Source organism: Maylandia zebra, linkage group LG10, assembly GCF_041146795.1.
Source record: "Maylandia zebra isolate NMK-2024a linkage group LG10, Mzebra_GT3a, whole genome shotgun sequence".
NCBI lineage: Eukaryota > Metazoa > Chordata > Actinopteri > Cichliformes > Cichlidae > Maylandia > Maylandia zebra.
The window spans coordinates 3,607,700-3,629,173 of NC_135176.1; the positions used below are offsets into that span (position 1 = coordinate 3,607,700).

The 21,474-nt window shown below is 40.6% G+C and overlaps 2 protein-coding genes across 4 annotated transcripts in view; both read left to right on the top strand.

The window, feature by feature from the left end:
- The window catches only part of sptbn4a (spectrin, beta, non-erythrocytic 4a), a 33,168-nt gene extending 23,403 nt beyond the window's left edge, over positions 1-9,765 (top strand). For all 3 annotated transcript variants that reach the window (XM_004561594.2, XM_004561595.2, XM_004561596.2), the window contains 6 exons: positions 214-1,559; positions 1,686-1,746; positions 1,844-2,112; positions 2,804-2,974; positions 3,186-3,228; positions 6,093-9,765. In XM_004561594.2, the coding sequence (XP_004561651.1) occupies positions 214-1,559; positions 1,686-1,746; positions 1,844-2,112; positions 2,804-2,974; positions 3,186-3,228; positions 6,093-6,392 (2,190 nt within the window). In that variant the 3' untranslated portion in view covers positions 6,393-9,765. The remainder of the gene's footprint in view (positions 1-213; positions 1,560-1,685; positions 1,747-1,843; positions 2,113-2,803; positions 2,975-3,185; positions 3,229-6,092) is intronic.
- Positions 9,766-10,691: 926 nt separating this feature from the next.
- On the top strand, positions 10,692-20,932 carry micu2 (mitochondrial calcium uptake 2). The gene is made up of 12 exons (XM_012921974.3): positions 10,692-10,956; positions 11,336-11,465; positions 11,998-12,029; positions 12,108-12,183; positions 12,999-13,046; positions 13,181-13,263; positions 14,035-14,088; positions 14,553-14,650; positions 18,440-18,611; positions 18,696-18,804; positions 18,895-19,052; positions 20,566-20,932. The coding sequence occupies exons 1-12, from the start codon at positions 10,759-10,761 to the stop codon at positions 20,665-20,667; spliced, it is 1,260 nt and encodes a 419-aa protein (XP_012777428.2). The 5' UTR covers positions 10,692-10,758; the 3' UTR covers positions 20,668-20,932.
- Positions 20,933-21,474: the final 542 nt, after the last annotated feature.

The following is a 21,474-nucleotide window of genomic DNA, read 5'->3' on the forward strand; positions in this document are numbered from 1 at the left end:
AATCTGGCTCGTGACATTAAGTGCATGTGGTGTACCCTAATCCCACTGCACCCAATCTGCCTTCCGCGCTACATTGCTTAGTGTTTTGTCTGGCATATGTTTGAAATGAACAAATCACTAGCATTACCTGCATCTTTTGGAACCATCGCATAAAATGTGGCGTTAATCAAGTTTATATGGTGCTATTAGTTATGTAGCTAACTCTCTCTCTAGGCTGAGAAGAAAAAAGAGGAGGAGAAAAGGACCCCACTCTCCAGCCGAAGGATGTTCCCATTATCTTGCCTGACTCCCAGTGTTCCCTCAACCAGTGCTACCTCTTCTTTCCTAAGGCAGACGGTACAGGCCCAAATTGAACCGAAGCCCTTGCAGCCCAGTTTGGATCTGGGTGCCACCTCTGCAAGCCAGAGACTGTCTTCAGCACTGGCCGGCTATAGTCCAGTTATAAATGGATCAGGCTACCACGGACTGGATCAGGGCAGCGGGAAGTTGATGGGTACTTCTTACCTTGGGATGAACCACCCGGCAGCCGGAGGTGGGAGTGACTCTGGTTTCTCAGCACTGACCTCTCAGAGTGGTGGAGTAGACACCTCCACCTATCTCGGTTTGAACCATCAAACTGCTTGTAGCGCAGAAAGCTCTGGGTACTTTGGACTAACTACTGGGAGCATGGGTGGGATGCAGAATCATCTGGGGAGTGGCAGGTTAGGAAGTTCAGGTAACCTAGCTCAGCAGCCAGGCAGTGGAGGTATGGGAAGCCCAGGCTTTCTGTCTCAGCAGAATATGGGCAGTTCTGGATATCTGGCGCAACCGCAAAACATCGGGACTTCCGGATATTTGGGACAGCAGCCAAATTTAGGGAGTTCAGGATATTTGGCACAACCGTCCAACATGGGGAGCTCTGGGTATTTGGCACAACAGCCCAATATGGGAAGTTCTGGGTTTTTGGCACAGCAGTCTAATATGGGGAGTTCTGGATACCTGGCACAGAATTATCAGAGCGCTGGCGGATTGGGTAGCTCAGGCTATCTGGCACAAAATCATTACAGCAGTGGAAGCCTGGGCAGCTCTGGATATCTGGCACAGAGTGGTGGCATCATGGACCCTAAAATGGCATATGCATGGCAGCACCTGAAAGCTGACTTCATGCAGCCTAGAATCAACCACATCCACAAGGCTGTAAACCCTCTTCTCGAAGCCAGCAGAGTGCAGCGTGAACAGTTTGGCGACATCCCGATGGCAGACATGATGGGGCCAGAGTCAGGGCTGGAGCTCCTCCACGGCCGCCTCCAGAGAGATCCCCGTGGCAGCCGCTCTGACCCTCAGATGGACCATCTGAGGAGAGAAAGGGAGTACAAGCTGGGCAGACAGACCTCCAGCGAACAGGAAATTCAAGCGAGGCTGAATGAGCTGCCGCTGATTGTGCGGCAAGAGCGTTACCGGAGGCGCCTGGAGAGGCAGTCGTCTAGTGAACAGGAGGGGAGCGGCAAGCAGAGGCTGCAGAGGCAGGACTCGAGTGACCTGGAGGGCTCTGCTAAGGAGGGCTCTGACAAGCGCTCAGGGTATGTGAATGAGTGGTTTCTTTACAGTTTGCCCAGTCAGCACAGTCCAGCATGATCGTTATCATTTGGAGGTTACGTAACGATTGTGTTTGCTGTGTGGGTGACTCATGTTTGCTGTCCATCCAGGGAGAAGAGAAATACCATGGCAGAGATTGTAGAGCAGGTCCAGGAGAGAGAGGCAGCACATGTGAGTTTACATACTGCACACCACAGTATTGTGGTGTCACTTTAGTTTAAATTATGTATAGATGCAATATTCTCTCTTTTGTTATCGGGTTTTTCAGGCACGAGGAGAGCCTTATCGACCTCCTAGCAGCCTCTCAGCACCCGTGACCCGTTTTGATGGACGTCCTCGTGCCCGAGACCGTCCCAAACCAAGGAGAAGGCCCCGTCCAAAAGAGCCTGAGGAGACTCGACGATCCCGCTCAGCCCCGGCAACTGGAGCCCCAACAACACCCCAGCCGCCTTCACACACTGCCCACAACGAAGGTTCCCTCTACCGAAAAAAGGCCACCAGCTCTGACCTTGAAGCTCAGCAGCGAAGCCCAAACAGGTAAAGAAGTCATGAACAAAAGACAAACACCACCCCAGCAATAACAACTGCCTCATTAAAGGTCTGATCAAAAATTTGCAAACTATGGAAAACTGTGCAAACCAGGTCAAATAGCTTATGGTTTCAGCCAGCAGGGTATTACTTTTGTGTTTGCGAAAAGAAAGCAGGTTGTCTAGAAGCAACCTTCACGCTCACTGTCGTTACTATCTTTGACCAGAGTGAGCTGACTGTCTTCATTGAAGACTAATTTATTAAACTGACCTCAGTCGGATCCAGCTATCATGTTATCAATGCTATCAATGTTAGCATGTGTCATGAACTTTGAAGAAACCATCGACGATTAGCTTTCAGTCCTGGTCAGTCACACTATATATGTGTTATGACACAGAGCGACAGTATAGTTAGATCTATATGTTTTTGGACAGTTAAATATTTTTGCCTCCAAAACCAGCAGAAAGGATTTTCCAAAGATTCATTTGCATGTTTGATTCAAGTGGTTTATCTCGGTTAACGGCATATTTGATTTGGGAAAACAGAGAGCTTGACAGGTTGATTGCAAATTTTCATTGATTTTTATTAGTTATTCTAAAATTTAAATGTGTATTGTTTGAAACAAAAATAACTGATGTGACCCAACTTATCTGCAGAAATGCATTACAAATCTGTTTGATGTCTCATTGTGATTTTCCAGCAAGTCCTGGGTGAACGTATATTGTGTGCTGAAAGATGGAAAGCTGACCTTCTATAAGGATGCCAGGAACCACAACACAACATACAACGGAGAGCCTCCTGTTGACCTTAGTAACTGCTCGTTTGATCCGTCGATGGGATACAAGAAGAAGAAAAATGTCTTCATCCTTCAGTAAGAATTATTCATATTATTATGGCAAATTTTATTGCCAGTAACTGTGATTTCAAATTGTGGTTTTACTGAGTTTATATTGAAAAGTGTAATATGTCTTTAAAGGTTATTGCCTATTAAAAGATTTTAAATTATTGATTAACCACATGGCTATAAAATACATGCAAATGCATAAAAACTGACAAGTCCCTATTGATTTTCTGTGCAACAGAGTGAACGATGGAAACAACTTCGTGTTTCATGCAAAAGATGAGGTAAGATACATTTGTAACTTGGTAAGGTCAATTAACTTACTGGTGTTAGTATGTTAGAACTTAAAGACATGGAGCATTCTGATCAGTCAGTACATTATCAAACTCATGAAAAGACAAAGATCATCAATAAATGTATTTGCTGCTCATTGTTCTGCAAAAACAATTTTGATTAAAGTAATAATCTACAGCATTGCACCGGCTGGCTCCTTCCTTCATTATCTTGAACATTACCTTAAACGTGGGCACTGATCTGCACAGGTCGCCCTGCTACCAGACTCAAAATATGCCGAACAAATCAACTATTTACTCCAGTTTCAATAACATTTGTTTAAAAATACACTGTCAAGCTGTTTTAGGAAATCGCTTTTCAGGTAAATACTATATAAAGTATTGGCCAGAAATTTACATACCCTCACCTTGGGCATGAATGGCATGGTCATTTTGGGCTTTTAATTGTTTCTCTGGCTTTTTCTTGTTTCAGGGTGGAACGATTATACAGCATATGTCTTTAATGACATTAAAAGGCAAAAACTAGGAGCACAAGTTTGAATTCTTTTGGATTTTTATTTTCAAAATTGTCAAAATAATACATATAAGCTCACTTTAAACCTTTTAATAAGTGGTGCTAAAGGCTCTTCAATGTCTTAACTTGATAGGTCAAGGCCCTGTTAACTTCTTGTTAGTGATCATGACTGGTTGGTAGTTTCTCTTTACCAGCATAAAAAGGCATCACTCATTGGATTGACCGATACTTGCAACAAAGGGAACGTCCAAGGAACATGATAAATATCTAAAAATGAGGATTAAAGATTTACACAAGCATTTCTAAACAACAGCACATTCCAAGATCATCAGTTTAAACAATTGTACATAAATACAAGTAATTCAGATGTGTCACCACTGGACTAATAGGGTTCTGACCAAAAAAGAAGCCCCTGCTCCAAAATCAGCATCTTTAAACTCAACACCCCTGACCTCAACCATCATGAAAATGTATGGACTGGGCTCAAAAGCAGGGCCAGAAAACCAACCAGTTTGAATGAATTCTACCAAATCTGACAAGAGTTGTCAAATGCCCAACCACAGTTCTGCTGGAAGCTTGTTGCTTGTTGATAGCGAACAAAACCCATCTGGTGTCCCTGCAGCTTGCTAAGAGATATTTCACCAAATAGTAGCAGGGGTGTATTTGAGCCTGTATTTAGCATTCTGGATCTTCTCATCAAAGATATTTGTCATCTGTGAACCTAGTTGTTGTTTTTAAAGTCAGTGAAGATGTTTGCTGTATAATCATTCCATTACCGTAACATTCATACCCATGATGAGTCTATGTAAACGTCTGGCCACATGTGTATGTGATATGTTACTATTGACAACAGGGTACTGAAGATCTAGAACAACAGAAATGTTGGTTTTGGTTTGTTAATGGAACTTCACAGATAACAGAATGACGTTTCTTTAACTTGTATCCAACACATTTTCACACATTTTGATTATAATATTACCAGTTTGTCTCTTTTTAATGCCACTGGATTACTAAAATCACACAAGGACAGCATAGAGGAGCATGTTGAGCAAGAGAATGATGTTACACAAATGCACCAGTGAGCGACACAGGAAATCATTCCTGCCTGTGGTTATCTCCTTGTACAACTCCTCCATCTAATACACAGTACACAGTGCAATAGTTACACCCTTTTGCACACGCTCTGTAGTGAAAATAACAAATAACAAAGTTTTACAGGTTAGAGTAAAATGTCAGTCATATATATCTAACCTCTGTAATATTCTGGAAATTTATAATTGAGCTATTTGTATATATATGAGCTATTCCTTATATTTTGTAAACTTTGTAATATATTGTGTTATTTAATTAGTTCAGTCTGTTACTGTTACTGTCTTGAAGCCACTGCAGCCACATAATTTCCTTAGGGAGTGTAGTATTCAGTGTAGTATTTATGTCAGCATTATGTTAAAAGTACACCGTTACTGCTTCCATATGAATTAAAGGGTAGGTTGCAGGCAGGTCCTGCTAATCAAATGTGTTAATAGATTAATAGATCTTGAGCAAGTGTGAACAGCTCTATAAATACTGACGTTTTGACTGTTTGGACCATTCAAGTGCATGTTAACACAAAAAGGGAAAGACATCAGCAATGATCTTAGTGAAATAATTACTGGTGCCCATCATTCTTGGAATGATTATGAAGCCATTTCCAAATGTTTTGAAGTTGTTTTGCAGTGATGTGAACACTTTGAGTTGCGTCGTATCCAGAAATATTCTAGGGTCAAATATGAGCTCATGTGTCCAACCACTAAAGCCTGACTCAAATAGGGTCATGCAACAGCACAATGATCCCAGCAGCAGCAGGAAACAATCCTCCACAACACATTAACCATCTCTCAGTCCCTTAGATCAAGTGCAATTTTAAGTAAATGAAATGAAAATACTTCATTTTACATTCTTGCAGTATTTGGCATGTACAGAACCTAAATACTTCTTCTACTCTTGGTTCTGTCTTTATAGTTTGAACTCTTTCCACTTAGTAATTGATGGGTTCGGTTTGTGTGAATGAGGTGCGGCACAAAGCCACAAACCACTGATGTAATAAGAAGAGGTGCAACCTTCAGTCAAAGGCAAATTTGATTACATTGTTTCCCACCTGAAGACACTTTATTCAAATAAAGAAAATGTAGCGTTTCAGCTGGATGGTTTGCATATATCTGCTGCAGGCTCAGATTTGGATGCGTAACAATGCGATGTGTAAATCCCAAACCACACAATGAATCAAATGCAAAGAGAAAAAAGCATTATATGATGAGCAGACTCCTTATATAAGCTCTCTGTCTGATCCTGGTCTCTGTAGGAGGACCTAAAGGCATGGACTTCCACTATCACCACCTGTATAGCTGAGCACGAGGCCATGGGCACGTGGGATAAGCCAGGCACCTCATCTATGGATCCTGACCGCTCTGAGAGGAAGGAGAAGTCGGAGGGAGATGCAGACGCCAGGTCAGAGAGGTCCGAGCTTGTAGAGGGGGAGGAGAGGTCTGAGAAGGAGAGATCAGAGAAAGGCGACGGCTCTGAGAAGTTAGACACATCTGAAATTGCTGACAAGCTGGAGGGTGGGGCGGGGGGCTCCAGCACGTCTGGAAAGAGCAAATGAGAAGCCCTTTTTTGTTTTACTGCTACTCACTGACAAACAGCATAGGAGGCAGGGATGGATGGAGAGCATGTGCAGTTAGGTTTGCAGGTCCTCGGTCACACAGCTGGAACACACCGAGGCCACGGTCCTTTGATTGACTATTGTAACTGTGACAGACTAATCTCTCAGCCTCTCCCCCTTCACCCAGGAAATACATCAGTGCTTGCGGTGGGCCACCTGCTGGTAGATAGGAGGCCGGCCGGGTGGACAAACAGGCAGACAGACTCCAACAAATGGTCCCAAGAATTAGTCACTGTCACTTCCTATTGTTGATCGTTTAATCTCTCGGATTCACAGCATCTTTGTTTATGTATCTTTGACTGATAATGTAATGCTCTGTCTATCTAGACAAACCTGAGAAGTGGCGAATGAAATGTTTCTCAATAGTAAAAAAAGAAAAATGTTTTTGAAGCAATATACTTTTTTATGTTTCCTCTTTGTCGGTGAGAGAAATGGGGGAAAGGAAATAAGAAGTAATGTAGAAGCAGCTGTAAATTCTCTCATTTTTTTGTCACCTCCACGTAAGCTTACTCCAGGCAGTTGTGCACCTTAAACACTTGACACATCTGTATACTAATCATAGTGACATTTAATCCCGACACATGGCTAGCTTTGACTCATCTTAATATAACGGAATGCTTGTGTTACCAACTGACTTCACTGGTGTCATTTCCACAGTTCTTTTCTTTTCACTTCTTCTGATTCTCATTATGATTTATCCGTAACGATCCGTGTCCAGAGAAGAGCATCCCTTCAAATTCTGATCCATCACCCCAAGGCATGTTCAAAGTGGCAACGCTCAAAGTAACACTAAGCCTGAGACGATCCCTTTGTGTACATGACAAAAAATCAGAACATTGCATGAAATAGTCTTAGTGCACCTGTTAAACTTGCCTTTATTTCTGTGTTCTTGGCATAAATCAGGCAGCACTGAAATTGCAATAATCTAATGTGAGCGGGTGGGTGGGTTGTATTTGCTGTCATAGACGACTTCTCAAAATCCCGAGGGTTGTTTGAAAAAGCAGAGTTGTGTTCTCTCTGCAGTAAGCATGAGAGGAAGAAGCCAAATGGCCCTGCTGCTGTTTGTACTGTATCACTGCTATTTCTTTTCCACAGAATGTACTGATTTCAGGTACCCCCCTCCCCATAATGTCAAAACCTGAGCAGGTGTGTGAGAGACGAGACCTCTCTGTGCCCTTTGTCCTTCGTTTGACCTTCAAAGCAATTGGAATCTATTTGTCAAAGACGAGTTACATGTAAGTCATGAAGTGTATAGACCTATCTTTGTATGTATACCAATAAAACCTGTGCTCTAATAAAACCATACTCTGAATCGGTAAAAATTAAAACATTTGTATTAATCCACAAATAAAATCAGTCATCACTCAAATATATTAATGTTTATTACATTTAAATACAAATTATGCAAATTAGGAGTCACTATTAATTATCACAGTGTATATACAAGTACACCAGTATCTAGATGTATTAAATACGTTGTACTGGGGAAGAGCAGCAGGTGTACTGTAGGTATGCTTGTTGTATTTTTATATGCATATATTTATTATATCAGACTGAAGAGTTGCCCCATGTAATATTAGCTGATTGAGTAGCCAGTGTTACTGTGGGAGGTGTGCTCAGTTTATGGATTACACACACAACAGGATCAACTAGCCTGGGCAGTTCACTACCTGCTGCTCAGGGAATAAAAGTATTTTGTCATCACAGTGATTATTTTGTTTTATAAAATAGTGCTCGTTTGTCGTATATGTGAGTTATTTTTCCACACATAGGTCCAAATAGTCTTTACAGTGCTTATTTTGGAGCTAATGAGAAACTGCGAATCTCCTGAAATTTGTGCTGTGAGAATGACTCGCAACACAAAGTTTTTCCATACTGTCGAATTGCACTTCTTCAGTTGTGTAAAATGACTTCTTAACAGTCTTCCTTTCTGAAAACACCAAAAGTCCACTTTCACATTACAAGATTGCGAACAGAGAAGTTTTGCTACAATGTGAATGTTCTTTTGTTTTTTATTTGTCACACACTGTTTGCTTTTACATAAGTGCCATGTCATGAAATCTGCTGGAACAGCGGGAAACAGTTGGTCCTTTAATCATGAATAATGTTTTGTTTGACCTGACACTCGTCTGCCGTTGCAATACATATTCTCAGTCATCTAATTAGATGCTTTGGTATTTTCATGTGGCTGTGATTGTTCTGATTCGTGGCAGATACTTAGCCTGCCTTACCATGTGCATTTGAAATGTTTGCTTCCCATTACTTTTATGAAACACATAGGGGGAGGGGGGTGGGGGGGTATTTTCCACTATGTTACAGCAGTCAACGAACTAAATAGGCAGCATAAACGTGACTGAAGAGAAAAAAAATGTGCAAAAATCTGTTTCCTTCATTGATTGATGGTCTTACATGTGTGTATGTCTTTGTTACCTTACATTAAAACTTGCTGCTATGACATTAAATAAACCTCCAAACTTGCTGATGCAAAACTTGACGTGGAATTGATGTGGACACACGCATACCTGCACACACCCACTGACACCACACACTGATTTCAACTACAAGATAAACGAGTGGTTTATTACCGTCTTTCTTCTCAGAGTTGAGCTGAAAAGCCAGAGCATTATCGTCACAAGGTAGCAGCAGCAGTAACAACTTCATATTCTCCATGCTGAAGCCTTCTAAGGTTGTGTAACAAATGTGGTGGTTGTAATTTGCATATAACAGTAACATACAATAAAGTATTTATGGATTATGTAAACATGGCCGAAACCTTCATTAAACATAGGGTTAGTCTTTGAGTGTACTGCGCTCCTCATGGGAATGAGCTGCAGGAGCCTTCATACTGACACTTTGCTGCAAGAAGGAATCGTTGCTGAAGGGCTCCAGACTGTATCCATACTGAGAAGTCATCCAAATGCTTTACATCTCCTTCTGTACACACAGTAACCAGAGTACCAACAACAACAAAAGATGTATACTGTATTCTTGGCTTTTTCTTAGAGCAACCAACTAAAGTTCTCCTATCCAAGCAGCATACGGTGCATCAAAAAAATTGGACAGATGTGAATAATTAATGTGAGTAAAAATAAAGGTTTGTGCAATTTTTTGGGGCACTCAAGTGCAGCCCTGTGCACGGTGAGAAAGAGCAGCAGTGATGCAGGATCTGTTCTAAAGACATCCATGTACACAGTGCGGCACAAAATCTGCACAATTCGATGTATATTTGAAGAATGTAAAGCTACATCTGCCAGTATGTATCTGTGAAAATATGAAATGTGGTTTTGTCTCATAAAATCTGTTCATCCCTTCATTTTGCTATTGTCTTTTTTCCCCCTCTGTAGGTGTGAACACATTTTTTATAGATCTTCACGGCGCATTAATATGTTCCCGATAATCTTTTCTGGAATTCTGACACAGATTTGATGATTGCTTTCAAAAATAAATCCTGGACCTCTTCTTGTTCTAAGATACTTGATACATATTGACTCTGTTTGATAAATTGCACTAAAACAATGCATCTTTTCTCTTATATATTATTACAATGCAATTGTATTTTAAACCAAAACAAGACTACAGTAACAATTCAGCAGACACTGTTTCAGGTAGTCTAGTTTCACCAGAGAACATGCCCTCTGTGACATTATAGTCTAGGAATGAGGAGTGGTTAAATTAAATGGATCTTGACCTTTGCTCCACTCCTTCCTCTTCGGTCTGTACCTGGGTGATATACAGCCTGTGACAGGCAGCCTTCAGGCCTTGGAATCTCTCTCTCTCTCTCTCTCTCTCTCTCTCTCTCTATATATATATATATATATATATATATATATATATATATATATATATATATCTGATGTACCAGCAGGGCTTTGGCCAATCATGGGCCAGTATAGAGTTTATATAATCTGAATGTTGGACCTGAGGCCCCAAAAACTGAGACATGTTATATGTTTGATTATTTTTTGTTTACTTTTGAAATAAAAATGCATATTCGGTTATTTTAAAAACTCAATAAAGGCTATTTCGAGATTTTTAAGCTTGTTTATCTGACTTTTTAAAATAATATTAGGCATAAGCTACTTTTTCTATGTGTTGCCACAGCTCTGTAAACAATCCAGATGAAGTGTCTTTTACAATTATATATAATATTTTCTCAAAAGTGTTCTTCTAAAAAGGTGAACTCTACAATCCGGCGCTGACGGCTTCACGTCATCTAGTCCTTACCTATCACGGCTGGAGAGGGGGCGTGGCCTCGCTTTGCTAAGACGAACGCAGTTTAGCCAGCTAGCGAGTTAGCTTCCTGGAAATGGCCACCTGGGGGAAAGTTACCGCTCTCCTGAGGGGTGTCTTGAGGAGCCCTCGATCTCTGAAAACCTTCGCACAGTACCGTACTGTCGGTCGCGGCATTGTGGCCTCTGTAATTGGCACCGGGGTTGTCTGTTATTACCGGTATCATGTAAACAACAGGACTCTGCCCTTCGCCGTTTATGCTAAGGAAGAAAAAGTAAGTAGACACTTCAGAAAGTTTCTGTCGTCAAAATTCACCGCAAACGAACAGTACCGCTCATATACCTGTCTGTGTTCCTTTAAAGTACGATGTTTCGTAATTACAAGTACAAGCGACACAATAATGTTAGTTGGATATCTACAAAAAGACCGTCCAAATTCATAGTGTCAATTAGTGCCCCCTAGCGGTGCTCACTGAAACTGTTTGTACTTATACACAGTGAATCTGTTCGTCTGACTTATTAGATATAATTTAATAAAATTAATTTTGAACTAACCACTCATTTGTCCATTTAATCATTAAACATATAAAGGGAGGTGCTGTCGAACGTGTTCTGTAGCTTACATTGGTGTTTGTGCTCCTTGTGCTGTTGCAGGAAGATGCAGCTCCCCAGATGTCTGCAAGGAAAATCCGCTTCATCCAGTTTGCCTCAGTCGTCCATGAAGAGGAGCCCTACATGACCCCCAGAGACTTCCTATTCTCTGTGATGCTGGAGAAAGTTGATCGTAAGCAGCTCATACAGCGTACAACATGTCAAACAGCTCAAAGCCTTCCATAATCTACATCCCTGTTCTTTCTTAACTAAATATATATAGGATGTAATTTGCCAGGTCAAATGGTAGATTTAACTTTGCTAAATACTTTTTCATCCCCACTATGTGTCATGTATGTCAAAGAACAGTGCCCTTATTTTGTGAATCTTTCTAATGCGAATATAGTGAAACTTAAACTGCTCATGTTTACTGTGTTTAACTAATAAAAAAAATGCTGTGTGTGTGGGGATGGGTGAGTGTGGCCTATGGTGTACAGTGCTTTCATGTGTCAGTAAGACTGGACTAGACCATCTGTATGTAGTAGCAGTACGAGAAGACTGAGTGCAGTTCTGACTGGGAAGAGGAACCTCCATGTTCCCACAAAGCAAAACAGAGTAGTTTGTTGTGTGCATGGAACAACTTCACGTGCGCGGCTTGCCTCGTGCCTGTTATTGAATAATTTTGTGCTGTTCTGTTATCAACACATCTTCTCTGGTTTTTGCAGGAAAGCTGCAAAAGAAAATTTTAACCAAACAGGTACATTAACTTCCTAGCAGTGTGTAACCTGCACATGCAGACTTTTCTTTAGGCTAATGGTTCGTTTTATCCCGGCAGGATGTGAACGGTATGCTGGTGGCTGCCTCTAAAGCTCGTGCTGGTAATGATCTCTTCAGAAACTTGGGAGATAAAGGTAAGTTCTCAAAGGGGACTGCAATGCCATACCTTTTAATTGTCAGGTGGATCATCTGTTTAAATCCTCCCCCCAATTTCTCTATTCACTATAACACCAGAATGATCACCAGCTCCTTTTATCATTTTTTAAAGGTGTTGTTGAGCAGTAGTTCTCCAGGTTTTTCAGAAGTCTTTCAAAAGGTTTTCTTTGGACATTGGCTGCTTTTGTCAGTCATTTTCAGTCCAGGGCTCGTAGCTGATAATTTTTAGAGAAACGTTTTTACCCTCAGCTGTAAAAGAGTGATGGGGCATTGTCATGAGTGTGTGAATGCAATAACTCAAGAACAAGGCGTAGGATTTCAAAATTGATGCATCTATTAAAAACCTCAGGCGTTTTGGAGGATTTGTCACGTTTTGGGGCTGCATGTCAGCCGTGGTGTTCATTTCACTGACTGTTTTTCCTGATGACAACAGGACGATAACTAGATAAAAATGAATGCACAGTGATAAAATGTGTTGTCTATGATTAAAAACGAGATGTAAATGTTCTGGAGAGACGAGATCCAATCAGAAGTAATCCCGGGCATTAAGGTTACAATGTCTACAAACTCTGGTTTCATCTTATGTTCTGCATTTGCTTGCATGTTTGCACGTTTCAGTAAATGGCCTATTTCCCATTTTCCTTGCAAAATATAAAGAAAATGAGAGGTCCGCTTTAACCTGTCAGCAGACCATCAACAATCCACCTTTTCATGTTTAATGATAATCCTCTTTGTCAGTGTGTCCCCCTGTTTGTTATCTGAAATGCAGCACAGTGTATTTTATCTCTCACAGGTTTGATATCCTACACAGAGTATCTGTTCCTGCTGTCCATCCTGACCAGTAAGTCTCTCCAATAGTCCAAGCTCCTGCAGGAGATATTGTGCTGACTGGTTCACTCCATTCTGGACTGTTTATTTCTGATACTCTTTGTCTACATGACATAACTACATAACTGCCCTACATTGTTATTGCAGAGCCGCGCACTGGATTTGATATAGCCTTCAAAATGCTCGACATTGATGGCAACGAGCATGTGGACAAAAAGGAGTTTTTGAAAGTAAGAGCTGTGATGTGTTAGGATGTGTTGACAATAAAAGCAGAAGTAGATTATAACAGATCATAATGAAGCAGTAAATTCATGGGCGGACTTATTATACAGGAATATTTGTTCTAAATATCTGTGTGCACTTAATTTCAAACTGTCGCCACTTTTAACGCTTCCTCATGTGCTACAACTCCTGCAGTTGTAAGTATGAACCAAGGCACCACGTGAAGGTGAGGGAGAGCTGTAGCTGCTCGAGTCTTGTGTTTTATCTGTCGCTGCTTGAGTTTAGTGGATTTATTTAAAGTCACCTGACTTTTTTTTTTTTTTTTCTTTGACTTTTCAACCAGACAGAGAAGATTTGTGTAGCACTCAGGCTTAGAACGATGGGCTTTTGTTTTAGACTGCATGTTGGCACGTCCTTCACCTTGTTATAGTTTCATGTTATGACTTGGTGAACAAGCCAAAGGCATTTAGTGAAAAGTAGAAGTGCATGGATTCTCATCTGCTCTGGTTTCTATCATGTGATTACATGAAAGCCACATCTCTAACTTGATAAGTGAACTGTACCACAGCTTTATATTTGTTTGGACTTGTCTTGTGACTGTTGTAAAGAGAAACCCCTTTTCAAACATGCTGTTTTTTATTTGTTTGTTTTTTGTATTGTCTGTTTGATAATGTAGGATGTTGCTCACACTTGGACAGCCAAACATTTTCAGTACAACTAGTTATTTTGATTAACTGGTTAACTTAAATTTAATTTATTTCTTCTTTTTGTTGCTGAAGCTCAAGAAAATCATGGGAAAAACTAAACTGCGAGCCCCGATAGATACTACAGAGGTGAGTGTTCATTGGTTGATGGGCTAGTTGAAAACATACAGGCTGATAACACTGGCCGAGGACCAGAAAGAATCATCTGTTTTCAAAAGTTTGCAGAAAATTTTAAAATACATGGTTGATTTTACACTTTTACATGCAAAACTTATAATTTTCACAAGTGCTCAATGTGTTTCCCTCTGGATGCACGGCATATGTCCATTCAATATTCAAACACGTCAAATGTGTACAGCTATGTGATACTCACAAATCCTGTCTTTCCAACAGTATGTGCTTCCATTCTCACCAAAACACTATGAAATCAGATGACTCTTCTTGACACACTTTGTATATTACTCTAGTTCTACCTCAAACATTAGCATGTTTTGTTTTGGGGGTTTTCATCAGTATTATGGTGTCATTTCTGCCACTTCACTTTGAATGTTAACACACATGATGTTGTTGAACACTGTCTGCATGTTACCCAGAAAACCACAGAAGAAGGAGAAGGTGTGAACACAACACTACAGGCCTACTTCTTTGGAAGGAAAGGGGACAACAAGTTGCAGTATAAGGACTTCTGCCGGTAGGGATACCCCCTAATAATCACAGTCATGTACTACAGAGCACATGACATTTTCTTTTTCATAAGTAGCAGCTCTGTATACAAATTTTACAATGTAACATTTCTGTCTTTTTGAAATCTCAGACATTGTCAATATTTGAATCTCACCTGTAAGGGATGTAGACGCTCCCTAAATCCTTTGCATGTAGAAATACTGTTTGAACATGTCGTTAGGCAAAGGCAAGGAAAAGAACAGTAAAGCTCATATTAGGCTTGAACTGCTTTCTTTAAAAAAAAGGAGAGAGAAAGAAACTTAAGTTCTCCACGTGTTTCAGGAGCACACATTCTTTCTGCCCAATTTAACTCATCCAGCCAAAGGAGTGTTGAGCTCATACCATAGCGAGATAGTCGTCATCTTTCCATCTATTCGCAGTTCATAAGAATTTTTGCTTCTCCGATAGCTTTTGATCAGATTTTAGTGACACGTGCTAACAGTGATTACCTCATGGGTCTTCATTCAAACTGGGGTCAAGATCATATTTGTCATTTTCATAGTACAACTCTAATGCATACTACATAATGCTCGGGTCTTATTTTCTACAGTTGACAGGCTAACAAACCCTCCTGTGTCAGTGGCAGCTGAACTTCATTCGACCATGGCCTGCAATGACTTTGCCAAATTCTTCACTGAAAAAATCCAAAAAATTAGACAAGCAATTGGTACATCAACAGCAGATCCAGGATATGTACTGTGTCCACCAAAAAACTGTTTAAACACCATGAAACAGTTTCAACCTATTAACAGCAAAGACCTGGAGGACATCTTAGGTCAACTGAACTCCTCCTCCTGCTGTTTAGATGTCCTGCCAACAAGTTTTTTCAAAAAGGTCTCAAAGACTTTAGAGTCAGACCTGTTACAGATCGTCAACTTTTCTTTATTATCAGGTGTGTTTCCAGAATCACTAAAAACTGCTGTAATCAAACCTATACTGAAAAAGGACAATCTTGACAAGACACAAATGAACAACTACAGGCCGATCTCAAATCTCCCGTTTTTAAGTAAGATCATTGAAAAAGCAGTTTCTCAACAGCTCAGTTACTTCTTAAAACAGAATAATTGCTACGATGCCTTCCAGTCAGGTTTTAGACAGAACCACAGCACTGAAACCGCTCTGACCAAAGTGTTTAATGACATATGTCTGAATACAGACAGTGGAAAAATGTCAGTCCTAGTTTTACTGGATCTCAGTGCAGCATTTGATACAGTTGACCACAACATATTACTCAAACGACTGGAGAACTGGACAGGTCTTTCAGGAACTGTACTAAACTGGTTCAAAACATACGTAGAAAACAGGAAATACTTTGTATCAATAGGTAACTTCACATCTGAGCAGACAAGTATCACATGTGGAGTTCCCCAAGGTTCCATTTTGGGACCCCTTCTGTTTAACATCTACATGCTCCCACTGGCACAGATTATAAACAACAACAAAATAAACTATCACAGCTATGCAGATGACACACAAATATATATCACAATGTCACCAGGAGACAGAGGCCCTGTACAGGCTCTTGGTAAATGCATTGAGGAAATCAATGACTGGTTGTGCCACAATTTTCTCCAGCTAAACAAAAACAAAACTGAGGTAATAGTCTTTGGCGCCAAAGAAAAACGATTACAGGTCACCAGAGAACTTCAATCTATACATCTAAAAACCACAAAACAGGCGAGAAATTTGGGTGTAGTGATGGATGCAGACCTAAACTTAGAAAAACACATTAAGACAATAACAAAGTCAGCTTACTATCACCTCAAGAATATATCAAGGATAAAAGATCTGATGTCTCAACAGGACCTGGAAAAACTAGTCCATGCATTCATCTTTAGTAGGCTTGATTACTGTAACAGCATCTTTACAGGTCTACCTAAAAAATCAGTCAGACAACTACAGCTCATTCAGAACTCTGCTGCTCGAGTCCTCACTAAGACCAAAAAAGTGGACCACATCAGTCCAGCTCTGAGGTCTTTACACTGGCTGCCTGTCCGTCAGAGGATAGACTTTAAAGTTCTGATGCTGGCCTATAAAGCTCTGAATGGTTTAGGACCAAAATACATCAATGACCTCCTGACCCAGTATGAACCATCCAGATCCCTCAGGTCATCTGGATCCGGTCTTTTATCAGTTCCCAGAGTCAGAACCAGACATGGAGAAGCTGCATTCAGCTTTTATGCTCCTTATATCTGGAACAAACTCCCAGAAAGCCTCAGATCAGCTGAAACACTCAGTTTATTTAAATCCAGGTTGAAGACTCACCTGTTCTCAGCTGCATTTGAATAAAGCACCAAATCCACACTTTAAGCTTAAATTTCAAAACTTGCATTTAACTACTGATTTTATCTACTGTTCTGATTTTATCTGTTTTGATTTTATATACTGTTGTTTGTTTGTTTGTTTGTTAATTAGTTAGTTAGTTTATTTGCTTGTTTTATTCAATTTTAAATCATGCTTTTTATTTGTTCTTGTTTCTAATGTCTCTGTAAAGCACTTTGAATCGCCTTGTTGTTGAATTGTGCTATACAAATAAACTTGCCTTGCCTTGCCTTACTTAAACTGACCAAATTCTAACTTCTGAACAATATTCAATGGTTAACAGAAGATTCCTTATCCAGCTACCCATCTTCTTCCACTTATTAAGATTCTTCATGGTGATAAATCTTATGTGTTAACCTCCTAGGACCTGGTGTCCACATATGTGGACATCACATTTTGAGTTGTCTAAACCAGCGGTCCCCAACCTTTTTTGCACCACAAACCGGTTTAATGTCAGACAATATTTTCACGGACCGGCCTTTAAGGTGTCACGGATAAATACAACAAAATAAAATAATATGACTGAGACAAAAACAGTGGTATTTTGTAAATATAATAATAAACGTGAATTCACTGTGTAATTGTGTAACTTCATGAGCAGCGTCCTCCTGAAATGTGCCAATAACATCGAGAGTAACATCCTCATCTCTGCCCCTTAATGCTCTCTGGTCGCTATGGTGACGCGTAAATATTTCTTTCAAAATAAGACACACAACTCCAACACGGGAAAAGACCCAGGGAAACAGAGTTAACGATAAAAAACACTGAAAACCATAAATTTCACGCCCGAGCCTCAAGTCTCACGGCCCGGTACCAAGTCTGTCTGGACCTTTCTGGCATGTTGTCATGTTACTTCTGACTAACTCAGATACTTTTATATGGTTGTGAAATACAGCCAACCAAATGACCAAAAGAATCTATACTTCACACATTACAATCACCTGTGAATTTTGATTAATTATGAGCCAGATGTGCTACTAAGCCACTGATGTTCTGATATAAATCTGTGTATTTTGTGGGGTTTTCCCTGTTGACCTTTTCAGTTTCTCTTTACTTGACCGGTCCACTGTGACTCCACTGTAGTCTGTGCTTTGAGTGGTCCATAACTAGAAAGGTGCTGTGACAGGCCAGCCAATCCCTAATGGAATAAGGATGTAGCAATTATGATTACCTAACTTTATGTAGCTGTACTTGAGGCTGAGGATACCAGAAGACCTCACTGTGCTGAATTTGTCTTTACTTTATCACTCCACTGTTACTTTTTGTGGAATTTCACCTTTTTATATAGTTGTTTTCTTTTTCTTTTCTTTTTTCCTTTCATTTGAATATAAAAATGTTGGACTTCACTGTGTGGTCTTCACCTGTGTCGCTGGCAAACCTCAGCAGGAGAACACTGGTGGGTCAGCCTTCTTTGTAATTAGTCTTTGTTGTTCAGGTTCATGGAGGACCTACAGGCTGAAGTCCAGGAGATGGAGTTTCTGCAGTTTTCCAAAGGTATGGACACCATGCGGAGGGAAGACTTTGCAGAATGGCTGCTACACTACACCAACGAAGAAGACAATGAAGTCTACTGGGAAAACATGAGGAAGAAGATACCGGCGGGTCAGGTACAAGCACGCTTCCTCCACTCGGTGCCGTCAGAATAGGATTTGCTGTGGCCTGAAAGTCAGCTGTCATGTTTTCTTTTGTAGAGTATCGCATTCGATGAGTTCAAAGCCTTCTGCCTGTTCACCAACAACCTGGAAGATTTTGCCTTCTCAATGAAAATGGTCACAGAAGCCAACCGTCCTGTGGGCATGGGTACGGTTTCTCTGTCGGTTAGATCAGTCTGTAGTTTTCTTCCAATCTTCCAGACATAGATTTTTTTTTTTTTTTTTCTTCTCCCTACAGCCCAGTTCAAGCGAGCTGTGACGATTGCCACAGGCCACGAACTCTCCGAGAACGTGCTGGACACAGTGTTTAAGCTTTTCGACATAGATGGAGACAACTGCCTGAGCCACAAGGAGTTCATTGGTGTGATGAATGACCGAGTACTGCGGGGTCTAAAGGTACTCTCCCCATCTTCTTAGACTGTTTTGTGTCCATAAAACACTGACTTTTCTACTTTGTCACCATGTTTAAGTGAAGTGAATGCCTCTCTCACCTCCATGTGTTAAATATAAAACTGTAAAAGCCTGATGTGTGGGTACAGATATAAGACACTTATCAAAGATCGTCAGTGCTCCTCTAACTGTAGTGTAGATCACACTGAAGTACACAAACACTAAGGCACATCGTTAACTCATGTCATCCATGTGCAACATTGTCTATCACTAAGAACTACTTACTTACACAAGTTTATTTAAAAAGGGCACATGAACATATTAGACTGGACTGTTAGCTTTTGGTTGCCAAGGTCCATCCATCTCAGGGTCTGTTCCAGTTGTTCATTTTGTTTAAGGAGTGAAGTGACGCTGACGTATCTGTGCAGCCATAAGAAGAAGTGTTTGAATTCTCTGAATACTAACCAAGGCGCTTCAGTGCTTACTTGCCGTCCCAGAATTTATAGCGACAAATCATCCGACCATTCCTGGAAACGATCAACTAAAACAATAGTGGCATACATCTGCAAATGTTCATTAGAAGCATAACCTGCTAAAATGTTTTGAATTTTCAGCAGCAGTCTGTTAACTCCACTGTCGAACTCTGAACGTCGCGCTGCTGTAAGAAAATCTGATTCTCGTCCAGTTGCTGCCTCGCATGAAAAACATAGGTTTACAAGCTTTCTGAATCCAGATGATGAGCTATGTTACTGATCTAATTCCGTTCAGGCTTCTGTAAAATTCAGTTAGTAAGCTTCATTTTCTATTGCTGTTTTAAGGATCATCATTAATCATTTTTTTTACTTTTATTGAGCCGGCCATAAATCTACTGAATAAAGCATCGTGTGAAATGGTGCTTAAGTCGATTAACTGCAGGATCTGCTTTCAAAATATTCTGGCTTCACTGTTGTACAGACAGCCGAGGAGACGGTGGAGCATTCCAGCTCTTCTGGCCAGCCTAGGTCAACTTTTATTTTTAGCAGACATGAGTGTGTCTCATTTAACTAAGAGTTGTATTTATTTTCCTTACATAAACTGATTCTTATTGCACTCTATACAACATGTCACATTTACACAAGCACTGTCTTCTATGCTTTTAAGTGCTTACTAACTATCATTCACACACCGATGGATGCCCAAGGATATTCGGCACACAGACTGGGGGAGCCAGGGATCGAACCTCCAACCTCCCGATCAGTAGAGGACCTGCTCTATCTCCTGAGCTACATCCACCCCTTAATTAGCTAACCAAAGCGAGTTAAAGTAGTGGGCACACTGCTCAACATGTCATATATTTACATCCTAATTGGTGTCGCTGGGATTACATGTACTGTAGAAACAACTGCCATCATTTGACTTTAATCATGGCAAAAATACAAATTGTTTATTAGCAATAGATATTTTACATATCACTCCTAGGCTGCATGCTAATGCTCGTCTCCCAGAACCGTTGGTGTGATGCACAGTGTCTTGCCCTCAGGTGCAGCCTCAAAATGGCATCTCTGGCTACTGGAAGTGTGTGAAGCGGGAGACCCTGAAGGCAGCCCAGGAGGCCCTGGTAGACGGCGGGTGTCCCATCTGAAGCACTGATATGCACCGTGATCATGCTCACCACTTCTGTCTTTTCTTCAGTTGTATGAATGAAATTAATAACTGCATGTAAATGAATATAGGTTTATACCACTGTCTTTGTAAAAGTATGTTTACAGCTAAACACATTTTGGTTTGATATTAGTTAAAGCTCTTTGGGTTTGCTTGTGGTGTTTACAATATTACATATAATTGTTTGGTCAAGCATTTTATCCTGTATGGCTGATCACTATTAAACATTCACATGCACTTAAGGAGCAGGACTGCAGTCAACATTTCCTGTAAAAGTGACTTATTCATGAAAGTGAGAATCCTGGTTGCACTGAACAGTGTAACAGATTAGAGGATCCTGCCATGAATACACACATTTCTCATTTTCTGTGCACACTAGTCAGAGTGATTTATTCTCATGGACACAAATGCAAATTTTTACCAGTGCCAAGAAGCTGGCTTGGTTTTTACATGTACTTCTTTTTTTACTCCTGAGCATTAATGTGGTTACCAGAGATCAGTCATGTGAGTCAATAGTGGGTAAACAGCAGTCTGGCATAAATCACTTCCAAGATGACAGACATGTGTAATCTGTCTAATGTCACATTCTCAACATGCTAAATAGCAGCAACTATTTGTTGTGACTGCTCATGCTGTTGTTTACCGGTGACTCACCAAAGCATTTTACAGCTGAGTGCGCACATCTCGAAATGAATGTCGGGCCTCCCACTTTCAACAGTAACAGAGCAGCTGCTATTTACTTAAATTCTGGAGTAACCAGCGGGGTGTACTGTGAAGTTAATGGTTT

Coding starts and splice junctions, on each gene's coding strand:
- micu2 (XM_012921974.3), top strand. CDS start 10,759: ATGGCCACCTGGGGGAAAGTTACCGCTCTCCTGAGGGGTGTCTTGAGG. Junction 12,184..12,998: donor CAGAAACTTGGGAGATAAAG/GTAAGTTCTCAA, acceptor TATCTCTCACAG/GTTTGATATCCTACACAGAG. Junction 19,053..20,565: donor GAGTACTGCGGGGTCTAAAG/GTACTCTCCCCA, acceptor TCTTGCCCTCAG/GTGCAGCCTCAAAATGGCAT.